General features: G+C 42.7%; 1 protein-coding gene across 1 annotated transcript; it reads left to right on the top strand.

Annotated features, from left to right (window-relative positions):
* Positions 1-870: 870 nt before the first annotated feature.
* On the top strand, positions 871-18,195 carry PARVG (parvin gamma). Its single transcript, XM_033148303.1, has 12 exons — positions 871-990; positions 1,453-1,517; positions 4,323-4,425; positions 5,992-6,132; positions 7,002-7,117; positions 9,439-9,494; positions 11,194-11,216; positions 12,316-12,377; positions 12,480-12,548; positions 15,173-15,274; positions 17,579-17,651; positions 17,873-18,195. Exons 1-12 carry the CDS (start codon positions 915-917, stop codon positions 17,950-17,952), a joined length of 966 nt encoding a protein of 321 aa, XP_033004194.1. The 5' UTR covers positions 871-914; the 3' UTR covers positions 17,953-18,195.
* The last annotated feature ends 1,765 nt before the right edge of the window (positions 18,196-19,960 follow it).

Below are 19,960 nucleotides of genomic sequence, written 5' to 3'. Positions count from 1 at the left end.
AGGCTGACCTATGCTGGAACCCTGGGTCAGCGCTACCTGCAAGGGTGCAGGGAGCTAGTCGAACCAGAGCCTATGCCACCACTCACTTTCTGTAATCAATAAAGTTGTGGCCTAAATTCTGCCAAAAACCAAACCAAAAATTTGAGTCTTGTCTGAATTTATTTAAGGGGAAGGTTAAAGGTCTACACACTCAGAGTTTAGACACGAGCTCAATCTCCTCTATATTTCTTCTTAGGGCTTCCTTTTATGAGCATTTTTATACTGAGTTAAATCAGAACTGGAGGTTCCAAAAGGTGGCTGGTATTAAAACCAAAAGGTTAAGAGAAAGTCGTTGTGTGTGTTACAGCATTATTGTAAAAATAAAAATAAAGTAGATTTCATGTCTCCCCCTCCCACATCTCCCTGTCCTGTTTATATTATCTTTCATCAGGCATTTCAGGTTTAAATTTATACCAGATGGTCAATTTCCTCGTTCTTCTCAATTCTTATTGTCAAGTCCATTTTCAAAGTCCTTGCTTTCAGCAGGATTTATGCTTGTTTTGGTTTGTGAGCCTGGTGTGAAAGCCTTTCATCAATTTTGCGGTGCTGTCCCCCCCCCCCCCCCGATTTGAATCCCTGAATAGTCAAAGGTTGTTCCCAGTAGAGCCCCATTTTACTGGAGTTAAATGTTTCAAAAGACACCTCGGGGTCTGGAATCTTATGTCATCAAAATAAGATCCCATCAACACATTAGCTTCAGTTACATAGATATTATTGCCACCGCTGTAGGATTGCTGTTTTCTGTGCAGTGCCAAACTGCTCCAAGGTGGATGCTCTCACCTGGGAACGGCTTGCTCACCTGTACCTTTCTGCCATGGTTTCTAGGGGAAGTAAAACCAGACTTCCTGTTTGCAGGGGGGAAGGAAACCAAAGCAATGGAGCCAAACTTCCTCAAAGCTTTCCCAGAGTTTCAAGTCAATCCATTCTCAGAAGAGGAGGAAATTGCGCAAGGTATGTTGTTAAGAGGCGCCATAGAAAGTGTGACCAAATGTACAAAAGAGATTCATTAATTCAATATTATTTCTAGACTTAATCCAGTCGGTTGCTGGATAGGTTGGTGTCTCCACCACCACTTGCCATTTCCAGTTTAGGAAATCCAAATGTGCTTGATAGATAATCTTCTCAGTTAGGCTAATTTATCACAGCGTTAAGTCAAACAAATGTGGCATCATTTTTATTAGGCTATTTCCTTTAACAAATGATTTTAGGAAGTGCCTCCTTTACCACCCTTCAAAAAAAATTATGTTACTTTGTAATCCCTTAATTATAATTTCATATTTGCGATATTGACCGTTTGCCTTCCGCTGTGCTGGGCTTCCTTCACAAATCCAAATGATTAGACTTTTTTTGCTTGAATTGGCAATTTGGTGATGAAATGGTGTTTGTTTGTTTGTTTGTTTATATCTCTTTTAGGAGAAAAGAGGAAATACATAAAGCCAACTTCTCGAAATGACCCTAAACTAGAAGCTCTACAAACAGTAATGCATGCACTTTCTCCTTATTTTAGTTAGCTTATGGTTTTTTAACAACCGCATTTTCAAAGATAAAATTCCAAGTTGGCCAACAGTATAGTCGAGGAATATTTTGTTGGGCGGGCTAGTCCTTCTTCTTAACTGAACTCACTTGGGGGCTGGGGGTGACAACAGGGCTCCATCTGCCCTATACAGTCGGGGAACAGAAGTTTGCTAAGGGGGTTGAGAGTTATTGGGGAGAGCCCCATTTCCTTCACAGAACTACAATTCCCAGAGTTTCCTGGGAAGAAGGATTGACTGTATACCACTCTGGGAATTTTAGTTCTGGAAGGGGAATGGGCTCTCCTTACAACAGTGTTAAAGTGACCCATCCGGCCTTAATCTGAAGTTGAGCATTTCATGTTGCCACTCCCATACTGTGAAACCCTCTTCCAGCAGAGACATGGCAGGCATCCTCTCCTTTGACTTTCAGGCATCTCTTCAAGACTCCTTTCTTAAAAAATGCTGACAGGCCTGTGGGGTTGTTAAAAATGTTCACGAATAGCCTTAGCTGGTTATTTTAATGATTGTTCCGTACCGCTTTCAATGGTTCATAAAGTTTTCATATTGCTCTGAAAATGATGCTCGGGAACCGTGGGAGCTGTCAGGGCCGACCCACGCGTGAGACAAGGTGAGGCGACCGCCTCAGGCCGCAGAATCCACAGGGGCAACGGATCCCAATGTAGATCTTTATTCCCCCCTTGTTCCTGATGCAGATGTTCACTCACCCCTTCTTCTTCCCTGGTGGGGAGGGGGGCATCATTTTTAGTTAACCTCAGGGACCAAAATGTCTTGGGATGGTCCTGGGAGTTGTAGTTCTCTCTGCCTCACAATTTGATTTAGGAGGCAGAAGACACTACAGATCCCAAACTCCCTGACAGGAAATGAGATCCCTGGCCCTAGCAAGCCCCATCCTTGCATGTAACCATCTTTGCTTTCTTAAAAATAAGGATTGATTCCTTCCTTCCTTCCTTCCTTTAGCTTTGGAAGAGAGAACTGGCAGCCCAGAGCTGTTTCAACCATTTTTTAAGCTTTCCTGAAAACTGTTGTTGTTGTTGTTCAGTCGTTCAGTCGTGTCCGACTCTTCGTGACCCCATGGACCAGAGCACGCCAGGCACGCCTATCCTTCATTGCCTCTCGCAGTTTGGCCAAACTCATGTTAGTAGCTTCAAGAACACTGTCCAACCATCTCGTCCACTGTCATCCCCTTCTCCTTGTGCCCTCCATCTTTCCCAACATCAGGATCTTGTCCAGGGAGTCTTCTCTTCTCATGAGGTGGCCAAAGTATTGGAGCCTCAGCTTCAGGATCTGTCCTTCCAGTGAGCACTCAGGGCTGATTTCCTTCAGAGTGGATAGGTTTGATCTTCTTGCAGTCCATGGGACTCTCAAGAGTCTCCTCCAGCACCATAATTCAAAAGCATCAATTCTTCGGCGATCAGCCTTCTTGATGGTCCAGCTCTCACTTCCGTACATTACTACTGGGAAAACCATAGCTTTAACTATACGGACCTTTGTCGGCAAGGTGATGTCTCTGCTTTTTAAGATGCTGTCTTCCTGAAAACTACTCGAGGGTTATTAAAGTATTCTGCAGAAGAGCTTGAGACACCCCCCACCCCCTTGGGTGTCGAAAGCCAGCTGTGAGGAAACTGCTTATTACTACTTCAGACTGCCAGTAGCTTAGCTCTCCCACATACAGAAAATATTCTCCACCTCCAAAACTAAAGAAGATTCTAGCTTAGCCCTTTTACTGATGCGTCCATTTTCAGCGTGCAGAGAGACTGCTTGTTTAGAGGAGCATTCAGTAATGTGAGCTTCAATCTCTGCCACTGGTTTTCTGGCTAAGTATGGACTAGACTAGGCCTTGCCCTTTGCAAGATGCTGGTGTGATGGTTCAGCAATTCGGGGATAATATGCCAGCAGGATAGCTCACTTGGTGCAACATGAGACTCTTAATGCCAGGGTTGTGGGTTCGAGCCCCATGTCGGACCAAAAGATTCCTTCATTGCAGAGGGTTGGACTAGATGACTCTTGTTGTCCCTTCCAACTCTATGATTCTATGAACTTTTTTTGTTAAAAATACAGGTGAAACTCGAAAAATTAGAATATCGTGGAAAAGTCCATTTATGTAAGCAATTGTTTTCATTAGCTACTGGAGTTTAATATATGAGATAGACTCATGACATGCAAAGTGAGATATGTCAAGCCTTTGTTATAATTGTGATGATTTTGGCGTGCAGCTGATGGAAACCCCAAAGTTGAAATTGTTAATTTGGGGTTCTCATCAGCTGTACGCCATAATCATCACAATTAAAACAAATAAAGGCTTGACATATCTCGCTTTGCATGTCATGAGTCTATCTCACATATTAGTTTCACCTTTTAAGTTGAATTACTGAAAGAAATGAACCTTTCCATGATATTCTAATTTTTCGAGTTTCACCTGTATATACTGGGATGGATTAAAATGTTAAAATATATCTTTTATTTCTTCACTTCAGATACTTATATGCTGCTTAATATTCAGAATTTCCAAGCAGTGTACAAAAACATGCCACTCTTGTCAAGTGCATGAAATTTAACTAGAAACACACATATATGCTAAATTTAGGGCTCTTCCATTTTACTTTTACATTACAGTAATCACCAATTACAGAATTAGGATACTTTGGCACAGATTGTTGAAGTAAATCTGATTTCTATCTTTTTTAAAAAAGAAGAAGAAGTGAGAAAATATCCAAATGCTGTTATTCAAGTCAACATTTCCCCCCACAGTTCTTTATGGATTGGATTAACACAACTCTGAAGCATGAACACATTCTGGTGAAAAGCCTTGAACAAGACATGTATGATGGATTAGTACTTCATCATCTCATAGGTAAGCCCATTTTTGTTTTAAATGTGGGCATTTGGAAATACCTGTGTTGTGAAATAAATCTCATTACAGAGTGGCCTCCTATAATTAATATTTATTACCAGTTCTTTTTCTTAGCTTACATGCAGATCAACCAGATAACTGAAATATTTTGAAGCCTGAATGGCATGTTTCTCCACCCACATTACCTCCAAAAATTTAGTTTTCGATGTATTGCCTTTCTTGCAATTTGACCTCTCTCAGCTTAGTGTATCCTTGAAACACTTGAACACAGAATCAAGATGGTCCTGGGCAGAAAGTTTCCACTGAAATATTATGCATGCACACATAATGGTAGCATATTGTTCTTCTGTGACTACCATGAGGAGATACTGTGGGAGCCTGACAGGAAGGGAGCAGCAAAAGAAAATTGTTTTGAAGAATATAGAATGAAGAAAGAGAGGAAGGCCTTGCCAACGGCAGGATTTTACGCAGAAGGGGGAAAGCAGAGACAAAGAGTAACCCTCAAAAAGGATAAAACATAAGCACTGCTAGCCTTCAGTTTCTAATAATCATATGGCTTCATGGTTCCTGCCACAAGTCCTTTATTTGCTGTTACCTTTTTGTGTGTGTGTGTGTGTTTAGAGTTAGGGTAGGTGTTGTTTATTGATTCAAGGGTCATCATATCTGTATTACTATTGTCTGTATTCACATTAGGGGAAAGTAACTGCCTTCCTGTTCCAGAAAGAACAGCTACGATTGGTTCATTCAAGTTGCTGCATTTGGATCCTCAGTCTTATTGGTTCCCACCAAAAGGCAGCTTTGTGATTGCTTGAGATGGTTCCCTCCAAAATGTATCCTTTCTAGCCAGTCTTCTGTCCCTATAAATGTAGCTTCCCTCTCCTCAGTTCCCCAGTCTTGTTTGTCTGAATAAAGAGTGTTATATGAAGAAGCTGTCTCCTGCCTGCTATGTCAGAGCTGAAATCACTTACTGAAATCACTAACCCCACATTACAACAGTAGGGGAGAAATGTGGCTAATTTGCACTTCTTGCACCAAAGCACAGCTATCCTTCAACATTCAAACTGCTCCAAATTTTGCAGTATACAAGAGTGTGCATACATATATTAGTGAAAACAACTTGCCAAATGCATTGTTGGATAAATTGCTTGGAAAATTGTGTAGATTTGGCAAAAATGCATATAAAAATAGGTATCTGGATAAACGTGGAATCATAGAAATCTAACAATATTTACAGTCCAGACCCCTGAGAGTTCTATAAGATACACAAAGGGATCTTTTATCTATAAGTTCTATAAGATACACAAAGGGATCATTTCACTTTCATTTCAACGGTTGCCCTGAATGCCCTAAGCCTAAGTGAATGAAGGACACACACCTGTTAGCTGTTAGGCTTTTCTACAGCTTTTCAGGCACAAAATGGCTCCGGAAGAGGCTCACACCAGTTAAAATTCAGTACACAATGCTGAAAGTAGGTGTTGTGTGTGCCAAGGCTTCCTGGAGGAATTAGAATCAGAAGTCGGACTAAATTCTCCATCTTTCTTTCTTGTCTCCTTTTTCAACTCCTAGAGCGACTTGGATCCCTCAGCCTGGAAGTAGAGAAAATTGCATTGACAGAGAAGAAACAAAGGCTTAAACTTGAGATTATTCTGAAGTCTGTGAACCAGTGTTTACAGCTAGAAGAAAGCCAACTGAAATGGAGTGTAGACTGTATGTACAAATGCAAAACACAAACCGGATACTGAACAATAATGTATCTCCTTCCTTTTTCTTATCTTGGAAATCTAGCGGTGTAAAGGAGGAAGATCCTCTAGACTGGGAGTAAAAAAAAGAAACCCAAATACCCCAAACAAAAGTTGTAACTCCTGACAAACTCACGGCTAGGTTTCTTATAACATTTGCAGGAGAAACACAAAAAAATATGTCAGCATAAAAGTAATATTTTATATAAAAGCCAGTCACCAGCACCCTAGCCTCCCAAGAAACAAACCCAGGTATGGACTATACAGATAAAAACAGCATTGATTCTTAATTGCCGGAGTCCCCAGGTGCTAAGTGCAAGTTTATCCCTGCAGCAGATATTTCCTCCCAGATGAATGAATGGCGAGCATTAATTCCTGTGGAGGGAAAGTTGCCGCGGCACTTGGAGACAAGATGGGGTGTGGGTGGGAAACGACTTTCCATCTCTCCCTCTCCGTGGCCTGGCCCTTGCTGATAAGGGGTGCGTTTTGTACTTCCCCAAGGGTCCTTCTGTCTCAGGGATGACCATTTTGCTAACTAAAACAGCAAGGGTTCCATTGGTGAGGGATTCTGAGGAATAGAGACTCAGGGCCAGCCTAAGCCTGCATTTGTTTAGGACATCTTGGCCCACTGGGCTATAAAACCCCGTCCTCACTTCTTCCAGTCGAAGAAGAGCCCCCCCACCCCACCCTGGCGCCAGCAGGAGCCACATCCCCCCGCAGTTTTTGAAAGAATCGTACCAAAATCTGCTAGCGTTTAAACCATTTCCAGGTACGGTTTATTTATAAATTATTTCCAAATATTAATTTTCCTCCGTTTGCCTCGTGCTCTTATTTTAGCCATCTTCAGGAAAGACTTGCTGTCCACGTTGCATCTTCTGGTGGCCATCGCCGGCCACTTTCGACCGGAGCTCGCTATACCTCCGAACGTTAAGGTGGATGTCATAAACGTAGAGGTAACGGGGCAATTTTTTGCTTTCTTTCTGCTCTCTGCTGAGCTTGGTAAGGTTGTCTTTGAACCCCTGAGGCAAGCATGTTGCAGTTAGAGAAACGGCTTGCGATGGTTGTGGAAGCAGGGACAGTTCTCATCCACACACCGACCTCAGAGAAGTGCTGTGGAGTAGGGATGGGGGGGCAGGGCGATTTGGAGAGAGCACTTGCACTGTGGCAACCATGTCGCCATCCTGCAGCTTATTGGTTAAGAGTGCCACCACCACCACCATTTGGTGAGGAAGGAGTGGGACCAGGATTGGTTTCGTAGGTCCACACTTCTCTTTCTCACTTGCCTAGCTGTAGAGTGGCTGGGGAAACCCAGCCAGATGGGCGGGGTATAAATAATATATTATTATTATTATTATTATTATTATTATTATTATTATAGAATCAGCAGCCCACATGATAGGCTGCAAGCTAGTGGGCAGTGCCTGGGAGACCCTGTGTCTTCCATCAGAAGTCTCACGGGCCATAGTACAAGGTGGGTTGCAAACAAATATTCTCTCAGCATGGTGAGAGCCAGCATGGTGTAGTGGTTCAGAGCGGTGGACTCGTAATCTGGGGAACCGGGTTCGCTTCCCCACTCCTCCACATGCAGCTGCTGGGTGACCTTGGGCCAGTCATACTTCTCTGAAGTCTCTCAGCCCCACTCACCTCACAGAGTGTTTGTTGTGGGGGAGGAAGGGAAAGGAGAATGTTAGCCGCTTTGAGACTCCTTCGGGTAGTGATAAAGCGGGGTATCAAGTCCAAACTACTACTCTTCTTCTTCTTCTTCTTCTTCTTCTTCTTCTTCTTCTTCTTCTTCTTCTTCTTCTCTGTTTCTAGAACTCTGATTAATATTAGGAATATTAAAAACATGAATGCAAAATGTCAAATTCAAATGCTGAAAACAAAATGTCCAATTCAAATCCTCAAATCCTTAACATGAATTTTTATAACAAAATTCAATTACGTTGGACTTTGCAGTTGGTTGGTGGTAAGTCTTATAAGCCAACTGAAGCCCTATTTATGCACCCAGACTTTGGGCTATGTCTCTGATGCTGTACTTTATAAACAGTTGTTTGACTGTGTTTGTGTTTTCCCTTTTAACTGTGCTCTATTGTTTACTGGTTGTATGACTTTGTTGTGTTTTATTGATATAGTATCTGCTTTAGAATTATTTTATAATGAAAAGCAACTAACAAAAAGAAATGGATAATCTTATGATTCTCTTGACATTTTATTATTAGATGTGAATATTATAAACTGTCCACTCTGAAGCAGCACCACATACTAAATACCATTACATATAATGCCATATCTGTTAAATGCTAAATACTGTTGCATATCCGCAATTAAATTAAATTAAATTAAATTAAATTAAATTAAACATTGCATGCTAACTATCAAATACTGTCAAATGTTAACTGTCAAATAACTAATTCTGAAATCAAATGCCATGTCTCAAAATTAAATATCACTGGAATTGAAGTTGAGCTATCAAGTTTTCACTGCATATATAGTAAATATACTGAGATAATATGTATGCAATGAGTAATTGACATCAAAATTTGCACTAATTCATCATTTTATCACACTGTTAATAAGTTCATGTGTAATGCTAAGCTAAACCCCAGCCACTGCTCCCACTTTATTAATTTTGTTTGTTTGTTTGTTTGTTTAAACACACATTTTCCCTTTCTGCCTGAAGGCAAAAGCATCTCAGAACCCATAGCTAGGGATGGGGAGTGGCAGGGGGAGAGTTGCCGAGGGAAAGCTGATGGCATTTCTCCTTTTGGCAGAAGACACAAGATTGGAAATGCTGTCTGGTTGAGGGTGTCTCTGTTTGGCCCCAGAATATGTAGATTTTGCCTAAGATTTTGGCATAATTAAAGATGCAATCCTATACCTGGTTACCTGGGAATAGAGAAAAAACAACTACCAGACTTTTAGAAGACATCTGAAAGCAGCCCTGTTTAGGGAAGTTTTTAATGTTTAATAGATTATTGTATTTTAACATTCTGTTGGGAGCTGCCCAGAGTGGCTGGGGAAACCCAGCCAGATGGGCGGGGGTATAAATAACAACAACAACAACAACAACAACTGTTATTGTTATTGTTATTAACAACCTGGTCAGTCTTCCTTCTGGGTAGAAATGCCCAAGATTTCACTATAAAGAATCTTGCACAGCATATTGTTCCCTTTTCTTTCTTTCTTTCTTTCTTTCTTTCTTTCTTTCTTTCTTTCTTTCTTTGCAGTTACTAGCTGATACCTTCTTTTTGCTCCCTTTCTTTCTATTTCATAGTATACTGCGAACGGATTTAAGACAGAAGATGCAATTGAGTACATCACCGGGAGCAGGTAAAAGTTCTCCCGTTGAACTTCCGCCTGCCTCCTCTCCGTATTTCGTTTTTGCCTTCCTCCCCACAGCTTCTCCCGTTGAACTCTTGCCTGGCAGCTCTCTGTCTCCTGCCCCCCCCCCCGCTTTCACCTTCCTCCCCACAGCTTCTCCCATTGAACTCTCGCCTGCCTCCTCTCTGTATTTCCTGTTTTTGCTTCCTCCCCACAGCTTATCCCGTTGAACTTCCGCCTGCCTACTGTTTGTCTTTCCATTTTTGCCTTCCTCCCCACAGCTTCTCCCGTTGAACTTCTAGCCTGCCTCCTGTTTGTCCTTCCCCCGTTTTAGCCTTCCTCCCCACAGCTTCTCCCGTTGAACTCTTGCCTGGCACCTCTCTGTCTCCTTCCCCGCCACTTTCACCTTCCTCCCCACAGCTTCTCCCATTGAACTTCCGCCTGCCTCCTGTTTGTCTTTCCCCCGTTTTTGCCTTCCTCCTCACAGCTTATCCCATTGAACTTTTACTATTCCCCCCCCCCAGGAAACCTGATACATGGTGCAGTCCGCTCTGGCATTGAGCCTGGGGTCAGAAGGGACCATAACGATGCAAGGAGGGGTGGTGGGGAAGTGGTAGGGTCCTTATACATTTGTGTGCGGCGCTTTTTCCTCTTCTGATAACTGGAGTTTCGTTTGTAAAGCGATACAGCAGTGCAGAAAAGATTGTGTGTGGAGACAGGATAGGGAGCGAAGCATAGTTGCCGAGCTTTCTCATCCTACATCCCCCCCCCCACCGCCATAAGGATTGGTATGGCCCGGGCCTAAAAACCTTTTCCTGCCTGGAGCTGAAACTACTAAGAACGTTTCTGGCTGGGGAAGGAGAGTTTAGGCCTTCCTCTTAACTGTTTTTTTGGCGGTAAGGCACTTGGCAGAGGCTGGGGCTAGGGATATTAATGGGGGGTTGTCCCTGCTGTCTGAAAATGGCTGACTGAGGGGGAAGGAGGTTTTTTGGTCGGCGCACAGTCTGTGACGCTGCCCTGCGATGAGCCTTTCTATTGGTTGTTGTTCAAAGTCTTCAGTTCTGTTGCTGGTGACACGTAATGTGTGCGCCATTTTTGGCCTTTATTCTATGTTTTAGGCATGACAGGTGTGGTTTTTTTGAATTTTTATTATGCTAGATCCTTCCCCCATGGTCATGTTACGCTTTGTCCTAAATTTGATGTGATTTGGTCCAGTGGTTACGGAGCAAGGTGGTGTCGGCCGCGTACGCAATGGGAACATTATATATGTGTGTGTGTGTGTGTGTGTGTGTGTGTGTATATTAATATATATATATATATATATATATATATATATATATATATATATATATATATATAAAATTATGTTAGACAATTTCTAATAGGAGAAACTACGCTTATAAGATAAACCTTCATTGACTTTTGAGCCAGAGGCTCAGGTCACAGCTACATTTTATATTTCAGTCTCTTATTTCGTAGTGACAAATTCTAGAAAGGCAGGCATGTGAATCTGTTGCCATGAAATAACTGAGGTTGGAGTGCTGGGCAATTTTATGTCCAAGTAAATATGTGTAGACTTCTGCCACATGAGGCTTGTCGCAGCCCAGAAATTAACTATTCAACCTGAGATATTGTGGGCTGCAACCTACTACTTCAGATGTCTGCTTGCTTGTTTTCTAATTCATTTTTCCTTTTCTTGGGTATTTAGGGAACCTGACGAAAGATCTTCACGTAAGTTACAGAACTAAGGACTTATTCCAGTGCGTCTCCACCGTGATCTGTTTTGAAAAGCTCTGTGGCAGTTATTGTTCCCTGCAAAAAGCCTCATATCTTCATCATCAATGACAATCTCCTGATGTTCTTTCTTAAATATGAAGAACTACCTACCATTGTTTTACTAAACTTCTACACATAACAGCAGAAAACAATTCTTCTGAGGTTAGGTATGAGCTGGAAAGTCACCTGGGACTGTTGAGACTTATAACGTTATAATTGTAGCTGTGCCCATGTAATCCAGATGAGATCAAATAAATTGCCCACGTAATCTTATACTGCCTGCTATACTGTGATAGCCAAAGAGAACTAATTCAACCTTTATTAAGGAAACTATCTAGCCGTTCATAGGAAATACTGTACTTTCTTGCTGACAAAGACACGAATGAATACTGATTTTAGACTCTGGATCTCAGACTTTAGCTGATGGAGTATTCCTTTCAATGTTAAGAATGTTAAGAAGTATATATGACATTTCCGATTTTGTCTACCGCTTCTGCCCCTGCTTGCTAATGTAGTTATATGTGTCATTATCATTCTTTCTGTTGTCTTTGACTGTAATAAATATTGATTGATTGGGCTTTCAACTCCTGCCAGTCCCAGCCACTATGACCATAGTCTGGGGGGATGATGGGAGTTCAGCAACATCTAGGGAGCTCCCCTCGTAGATTTGATGCTTTATCAAATAAACATAAAGACAGGTTGCTGTCCCAAGGAATTTCCAGTCTAAGGGTGCAATCCTAAGTAGTTTAAAGTCAATCTCATTGAGATCAAAACAGCTTTCTCCCAGAGAAATGGGTATAGGATTGCAACCCACAATTCTGTAGTGCAGAATGACTGCATTAGGAGGAAAAGGCAATAGAGAGGAAGGGATGGCACAATGGCGCATATACCCACAAGCCCACAAAGAAACCATATACAGAGCACTCCACCTCCATCCTCCTTTGTTATTGGGCTAAGATATGGGTTATTATGACCTGCATTGCAAAACATAATACAGAAGAACTCTCATGAGGTGAAATATATTGAAAATAATCAATTTGGTACTTTACTGTAGAAGCTGAAATCTTTGATGAATTAATGACATATGCTCCAGAGAAAGTGGATGCAGTGAAAGAGGTAAAAACAAACACCTCAGGTCTTTGTTTTGTTTCCCCTCCAATTTATAATACGATATATAACCGAGAAACAGTGATTTGATGCCATTCTCTGTTCCTTTAGGTATTTTTGAAGTTTGTCAACAGACACGTTGGGAAGTTAGGACTAAGTGTGAAAGACATTGACTCTCAGGTAAAAATATCCTACTTGTGATCCTTTGTTGCGTTTAATTTATGAAGTGATTTATGGTGTTTTCTCTCACATCAACCCTTGGAGGCCTGTCACTAAGCATTTCCCTTTACAGATGGGAAACACAGGTTGGGGCTGCAACTTGATGAAGGCCACGTAATAAGTCAGTATGGAGCACATGAACACTATGTAGCTCAGGCTTCCTCAGCCTCGGCCCTCCAGATGTTTTTGGCTAATAATAATAATAATAATAATAATAATAATAATAATAATTTATTTATACCCCGCCCATCTGGCTGGGTTTCCCCAGCCACTCTGGGCAGCTTCCAACAAAATATTAAAATACAATAGTCCATCAAACATTAAATGTATTTTAATGTTTGGTGGAAGCCGCCCAGAGTGGCTGTGGAGACCCAGCCAGATGGGCGGGGTACAAATAAATTATTATTATTATTATTATTATTATTATTATTATTATTATTATTAGCTTCCCTAAACAAGGCTGCCTTCAGATGTCTTCTAAATGTCTGGTAGTTTTTTTCTCTTTGACATTTGATGGGAGGGCATTCTACAGGGTGGGTGCCACTACCGAGAAGGCCCTCTGCCTGGTTCCCTGTAACTTCGCTTCTCACAGTGAGGGAACCGCCAGAAGGCCCTTGGAGCTGGACCTCCGTGTCCGGGCAGAACAATGGGGGTGGAGACGCTCCTTCAGGTATACTGGACCGAGGTCATATATACAACTCCCATGATCCCTAGCTAGCAGGAACAGTGGGCAGGGACGATGGGAATTGTAGTCTCAAAACATCTGGAGGGCCGAGGTTGAGGAAGCCTGATGTAGCTGCATCCTCCATGGGCAGGGCCACTTCAAATGATGGGAAATCAAGTTTAAACACCTACCTCACATGGTTAAAAAAGATCTATAGAGAGTAAGCATGCTAAGTGAGGGCTTCCTTGATTTCATTCTTCATCTCATTATCTCAGATGCTTCCAGGAAGCTCATTTTTTAAAAAAAATTATTTATGCTATTATTATTCCTTCCTTCTTTCAGGGAGCTCTGGCTATGCGCATAGTTTCCTTCTCCTACTTTATCATTTCCATGATCCAGTGAAGTAGTTAAGTTCCAAGATAGTGACTGAAAGGGTCACTGAGTGAGCTTTGTGGCTGAATGGGGATTTGAACCTGGACCTCCCTGGTCCTAGTCTAACCACTACACCACATTGGTGCACATCTAAGTTTCTTTATTGCATGCCTAGAAATTAAATGTATTAATTAGATATGCCATGTGTTTGGAAGCATGTGTATCATACATTCATATTCATCGGACTCGGGATTTGCTACAGCTTCCCACCAAATGTACATCTGGTGGCAAACCCAGGTTCACTATGGCTTAACATGTGCAGTGGCCCAGCATCTGCAGCCAAGTTGGGACTTGAATCTGTTCTTGCCAGATGCAAGTCCACCAATCTGTTCTCTGCTAACACACATTAGTACCCTGGAAAGTGAAGCGATGCAAAAGTTTTCCATATGTCCCACCTACAAAGAATTTTTAATTCTTCTCATAAGATCAGCACAAAGAGAAATCCTTATCTGGATGTTGTCTTTTGTCAAAATAATAAGCAACTTTAAAACTTGATCTATATAGTTGACATGTTTCTTTCATCCAAATGGCATTGGAATCTAGCCAGAGATAAATGACTTACTTGTCACGCTGATAACCTATGAACTGGTCCTAAAGTGCTGATATTTGGATTTAGACTGTAACATACAGATGTGGGTGATATTATGACATATAGTCAAGCCAGAGCTGTGATCTCCCAGAGACTGAGTGATATTGCTAGACAAGAGGACATAGCCCTTGTGAAACCAGGGATGTTCCTGGGGGAGCAGATCTATCAGGTTACACCAGCACCTTATCTCGCGGAAATCCACTATGTGGAATACCGTAGACTCCTCACAGCGGCTAGATTAAATGTCCTCGAATCTGTGGTATTGTGAGGAAGGTATAGGGGAGTCCCATACGCCCAGAGAACTTGTCATTGTGTCCTGGGAGAGGTAGAGTCCACTGAACATATTCTCCTGAGCTGCCCTTTCTATACAGATTTCAGGCAAAATCTTATAGCCCCACTCTTATCTCAACTTAGCTCTCTATCCAGAGAAAGACAGGTTTTATATTTGTTGAATAATGTTAGGGGAAAAACAGCTTCCTTGGTGGCCAAGTTTCTTTTTCTAGCTCTTAAGTGTCGTAAGACTAAAATTGATTGCCTTGACATGGGTTTATCAGTATAGCTTCACGTTAGTGTTGGCTATGTTTTATTCTAAAGTTCCTCTAGATGTTTTAGATGTTTTAATTTTGTATGGATAAATGTATTTTTTTCTGACAAACGGTCGAATAAAGAATGATGATGATGATATGGGTGATATATAACATATAGTTTTGTAGCACTTCAATAAGTTTTTGCGTGACTGTTTTGTGCTGCTGCACACAGAAGCTTTTTGGGGCCAATATGAAGAAGCTTCTGTCCAGCAGGAAAGTTCTTTATGTCATGGAGGTCTTGTGGATTACAAAACTGACCCTGCAATCATTTTAATAATCTTTATTGTAATGCCTCTGTTCATTTCCCCCCCAGTTTGCAGATGGGGTTATTTTACTCTTGCTAATTGGGCAGCTTCAGGGCTATTTCATCAATCTGGGAGATTTCTTCCTGAAACCAAGTTCCCCTGCAGAAATGGTAAGTTATTCTTTATGCACCCAATTGTGAGTACAGAACATTTGCAAAGCCCCTATGTAATAGGTGGGACACACAAATAATTTCCCCACATTATTTCGAAGCTTGTTAGGTGTCCTATGCAAAGGGAATAAACCAGCCTGTAGCAGATCCCACCGTTGTGTCACCAAAGTGAAGCGGATCCCACCTCTCTGGCTACCAACTGTGACAGAACCCACCGACTTATATACTACATGTAACCTCCACAGGTTATCTTTGTGGTTTTTGCATGAGGGTAAACTTAGATCCTTGGAGACTCAAGCAGAAGTTGAACAAATAAGACATATTAGTTTTACAGAACGAAGTTGATAAAACAAAGGATGTGTCAGGAGATAATGTTCCTTCTGGAAACAGTTAACTTACTATGGCAGACCAACACGGCTACCTACCTGTAACTATACTTAATCCTGTGAATGATAAAGGCTTCTAAACAAGGAAATAAATGCACAGCTTCTTTTAAACATCAGCTGCTTAATACAGTTATTACTCCTCAGTTAGATGTTACAGGTTTCTAGACTAGATGGTAAATGCTCAGTTTATTTCCTCTTATTTCACTTCAGTTCCTTAACTTAGTTGTTGTGTAGGTGTTACAGCGTAATACTTTGGTTCTTAAACAAGGAGCTGGTCCTTTCTGTCGGTTTCCCAGCCTTTGATCAGTCATACTCCTGAGATACCTCTGGCAGTCCAACAGACCCAGGGGATCCCCACGGCCCCCTTTTGCCTGGTTTGGGAGTCTTCTCTTTCTGGAAGATCTCTCCCCTCCTGACTGGAAGGAGACCCAAGGAGACCGTATCCTCACAGCTTCTCCTTCTCCTGGCTCAAACTCAGCCCTCTGGTTAACTCCTGTCTCAATGCTCTCCCAAGACACTCAACACCGTCTTCCTATCTAAGCTCAGAGACTCCTTTCTCTAGCTGTAGATATTTCCCCCAGGGTGGATGTTACACACACAGACCAGGACCAACTCCCTAACTCTCCCTCCTGCTCTCTCTTAAACCACCTCCCCATCAGAATCCTCTCTCAGAAACGGCTCCTTTTATTCTCCCTCCCAAAGTGCTGGCTCCGCCCACCTTTGTCTGTCTGTCTAGGTAGCCAATCAGAGAGAGGCTCCAGCCCTCTGGTGGAATTCTGAGGCATTGCGTCACCAGACTCTGGTCTGGCTCAGCTGTCGCTGTCCGTCACATACTAGCCTTCTTGGGGTGGTGTCCATTTTGGCATTCACCTGACTTTGCCGTGTCCTCTTCTGTTACAGCTTAACAATCACTTGTGAATGGCACAGATTCATATGGATTCCATAAGTTGAAGTAGAATTGCATTAGTTGGGTTGTTTTCTTTCACTCAATAATATAAACGGATAAAATGTAACAAAATGTACCAATATTCAAAAGTTTGATGGATGCTTATTACTTACTGTATTTTTCCGTCTATAAGACGAGGTTTTTTTTTTACCCAATTTTTTAGGTCTAAAAACGTGGGTCGTCTTATACACGGAATGTAGCAATTAAATAGATAAATAAATATGGAATTTACTCTAGCAGTCGCAGCTCCTGGCAGTGGCGACCCGCAGGGCCTCCGTAGTCTGCTTCCTCTCACTCTGCCCACCCTACAGGGGGGAGGGAGGCTGTAGGCAGTCTGGTTTTGCCGTGTGGTGTCTTTGCGCGGCTCCGTTTGTGTGCAGGCAGAGCAACATTACACAGGAGAAGCGCGGCGATTGAAGTAATATCCCCCCCCTGCACCTTTAACATCAGCGAAACATCACGCCTTGGGCTGCTCGTGTGTAACGTTGCGCCGCCCGCGCACAAATGGAGCCGCGCGAAGACACCGCACAGCAAAAACGGACTGCCTACAGCCTCCCTCCCAGCTGTAGGGCGGGCAGAGTGGGAGGAGCCAAGCAGAATACTGTACAGAGACTCCACGGGAAAGGCGAAAAGTGCTAAAAGTAATTGGGGGGAAAAAGCTTCATCATTCTTCCCCCCCCCAAAAGCTCAACTCTGCCCCCCCAAAGCTCAGCAATTGCCGGCAAGGGAACAGCTGATAGGCGGCCTGTTAGACGTGTGGGGCTGTTAGCTTCTGGGCAACCCCCCCCCCAAAATTTCAACAAGTCAGGGCAATTTCTCCCATTTTCTTATTTTGGGGTCTCCCAAAATAGGGGGCGTCCTATACATGGGGGCATCCAATACACAGAAAAATACGGTAATATGTTGTTGTTTTCCATTGGCGATAATTTTTCCAGAACTGATACCACCTCTTCTTGTGTTGACCCTCCTCAGGTACACAATGTAAGCCTTGCAGTAGACTTGCTAATGGACGGAGGCCTTCTGGATGTACCTATCAACCCTGAAGGTTAGTCATTGTACAAGAAGGGGTGCGTTTTCACTTCATGTTTCCACATCACCTTAGGGGCAGTCACCTCTGTTCCTGAGCTTTGGGTCTGTGGTCGCTGTCTTGGTTCCCCCATTCCATTCTAGGGAATGCAAATTCAATGTGTTATATGAGCTGTTCCTCTTTAGCTCAAGGATGTATACTTTATCCATTCTACTTTTGTCTGCCTTATGTTTTCACAGATCTCGTGAACCGAGATATGAAGACCACGTTGCTAGTCTTGTACTGCCTGTTTTCCAAATACAAGACCAAAGGGGCATAAAGAACTGAAATCAAAAGGCCTATGCCATATTTGCTAGTGAATAGTCTAATTTTTAGTGCCAATAATTGTTTGATGCTTTGCATCTACATACATATTGTATGTGTAGATGAGAATATGTTTCAGTTACCTAAACTTGGTGGATGCTGACATTTACTGGTAATTCTTAAGGTTTTAAGAGGGCCAGCAGGAAATGGCAGGTAAGACTTGACAGAAATCAGCATGGCATTTGAACATCTACTGAATGCGCTTTGTGTGGCATCCGTCTGTCTTGAGAGACAATGGAGTGTGCCTCTGGGAGTGTAGTGAAACTGTTGTGTTTGCAGCACCAAAGTGACCTCCCTGAGGCACAAGCCTGGGCCATGTGCCTGGAGGTCCTGGGCTGAACAGATGACAAGACCTCCTCCCTTTGGCCTTGCAGATGTGGTCCAAAGAAAAGCAGAGCAATATGTTTGGCACCAGCTTGGCTGCAGTTGCTGGAAGGAGGCGTACAAGACACCATCCAACAGTCTTGGGGATGCTACTCTGGATTTGTGTAGGGGTTTCCTTGGTCTTTTCTCCCTATGATGTCCTGCAAGGCAGCAAAGGTTTTCAGAGTTTTCCTTCTCCTAGATGGGCTACCTTCCAAGTTGACAAGCCCCACCTGCCCCTCACTTCCCTCTACAGCACGTGCAGAAACCACTTTCTTCACCATTGGACCCACTATTTGTCTCATCTACTCAACCTGCTGGAGCCACATGTAGGAAAAGTCCCTAGCTCACCGAAGGTTTGAAATCCATTGGCAACCCTCACCTGGTTTAGCCGGCCATTCGAAGCCCCTGGATGCTGCAACTCAGTCCCAGTCCAGGGTAGCTGCTCTCAGCATTGGCACACACGTCCTGGATCTTCTGGACCTCCTCAGAAACAGGAAAGCGTAAAGTGCCCATAACCTCTGAACGTTTTGGGCTGTAAAAAGCCTCAAAACAGTGTAGCACTTGGGAACACCAGTGGCGTCCAGCAGGCTTCCTGTCTGCGTACCTGCCTCTCCCGTGCTTCAGCAGAGTTTGCCAACTTCTTCAGCACAGAGTTGGTGTGTGCCTCAGATTCTTGCCAGCAATATAAGGTCCACAGACTCAAGCTTGTTCCTAATCTAGAAGCTTTATTTACATCCATAAATCACAGACACTCGCGGAGACACGGAACGCATCTTGTCCCGTCTCCGGTCGAAACCAAAAGTCAGAATGTATACAGGCAGAAAACAAAAGTGTCACATTTCACATAGGCTTCCGTTTACAGCAGAAATACCTGGATTGTATGACATCATCCCTGTGGGCGGTATGCACCTCTTGAGCTTGTTAACCCTGTAAGCTCCAAACCTCAAAGTTCCTGAGGTGTGGCCACTGTCATATGCTGACAGCTTCTAGGAGTGCATGGTGGGGACCAAAGGTGGACAAACAACTGCAGAAGGAGCACGACATATTTACCCCCACAGAGGTACTACCCCTCCCCTAACGTCCCCATAAACCCCAAAGCACTTTGTAGTCTTTGACATTTAGTTATGCACATAATATTTTCCCCCTGTGCACATTTTAAAATCTTCAGAATTACCAGTAAGTGCCTGTATTCACTGTTCAGTAATATGCACGTTTTTGTTGATGCCTCACAATTTTGATGTCCTTAATAAGATTCAGATTTGTATAGCTCTAGAGTTCTTAGATGATGTGCAATCTCCTGGCCATAGCTTTTCTTCCAAATTCTATTATTTCACTATAATTTCTCCCAAGATGTCTGCATGTATATCAACAAAACGTTTCTGGTGCGTGCAGAGGATTCCAGAGAAGAAAATTATTCAAAGGGGAGCTTTTCAGTACAACCCAAAATGTTTATGAAAAACGGTGAATAGTTTCAGTGCTTTTGTTTTTGCCTGTCATGTTTCTCCATAGGTACTGTGAATCAAGATATGAAGATCACATTGCAGGTTTTGAACTGCTTGTTTTACAAATACAAAACTATAAAAAGCAGAAATCAAATA

This window comes from Lacerta agilis, chromosome 5 (genome assembly GCF_009819535.1).
Source record: "Lacerta agilis isolate rLacAgi1 chromosome 5, rLacAgi1.pri, whole genome shotgun sequence".
Lineage (NCBI taxonomy): Eukaryota > Metazoa > Chordata > Lepidosauria > Squamata > Lacertidae > Lacerta > Lacerta agilis.
Note: the sequence above shows the minus strand (reverse complement) of the source record. Positions and strands in the feature narration are given on the sequence as shown.

What these genes read in the sequence shown, in the direction of transcription:
- PARVG (XM_033148303.1), top strand. Translation starts at nt 915, where the DNA reads ATGGAGCCAAACTTCCTCAAAGCTTTCCCAGAGTTTCAAGTCAATCCA. An exon ending in TGAAAGACATTGACTCTCAG is followed by an intron (nt 12,549 to 15,172) that starts GTAAAAATATCC and finishes TTTCCCCCCCAG; the next exon opens with TTTGCAGATGGGGTTATTTT. An exon ending in CAAGTTCCCCTGCAGAAATG is followed by an intron (nt 15,275 to 17,578) that starts GTAAGTTATTCT and finishes GACCCTCCTCAG; the next exon opens with GTACACAATGTAAGCCTTGC.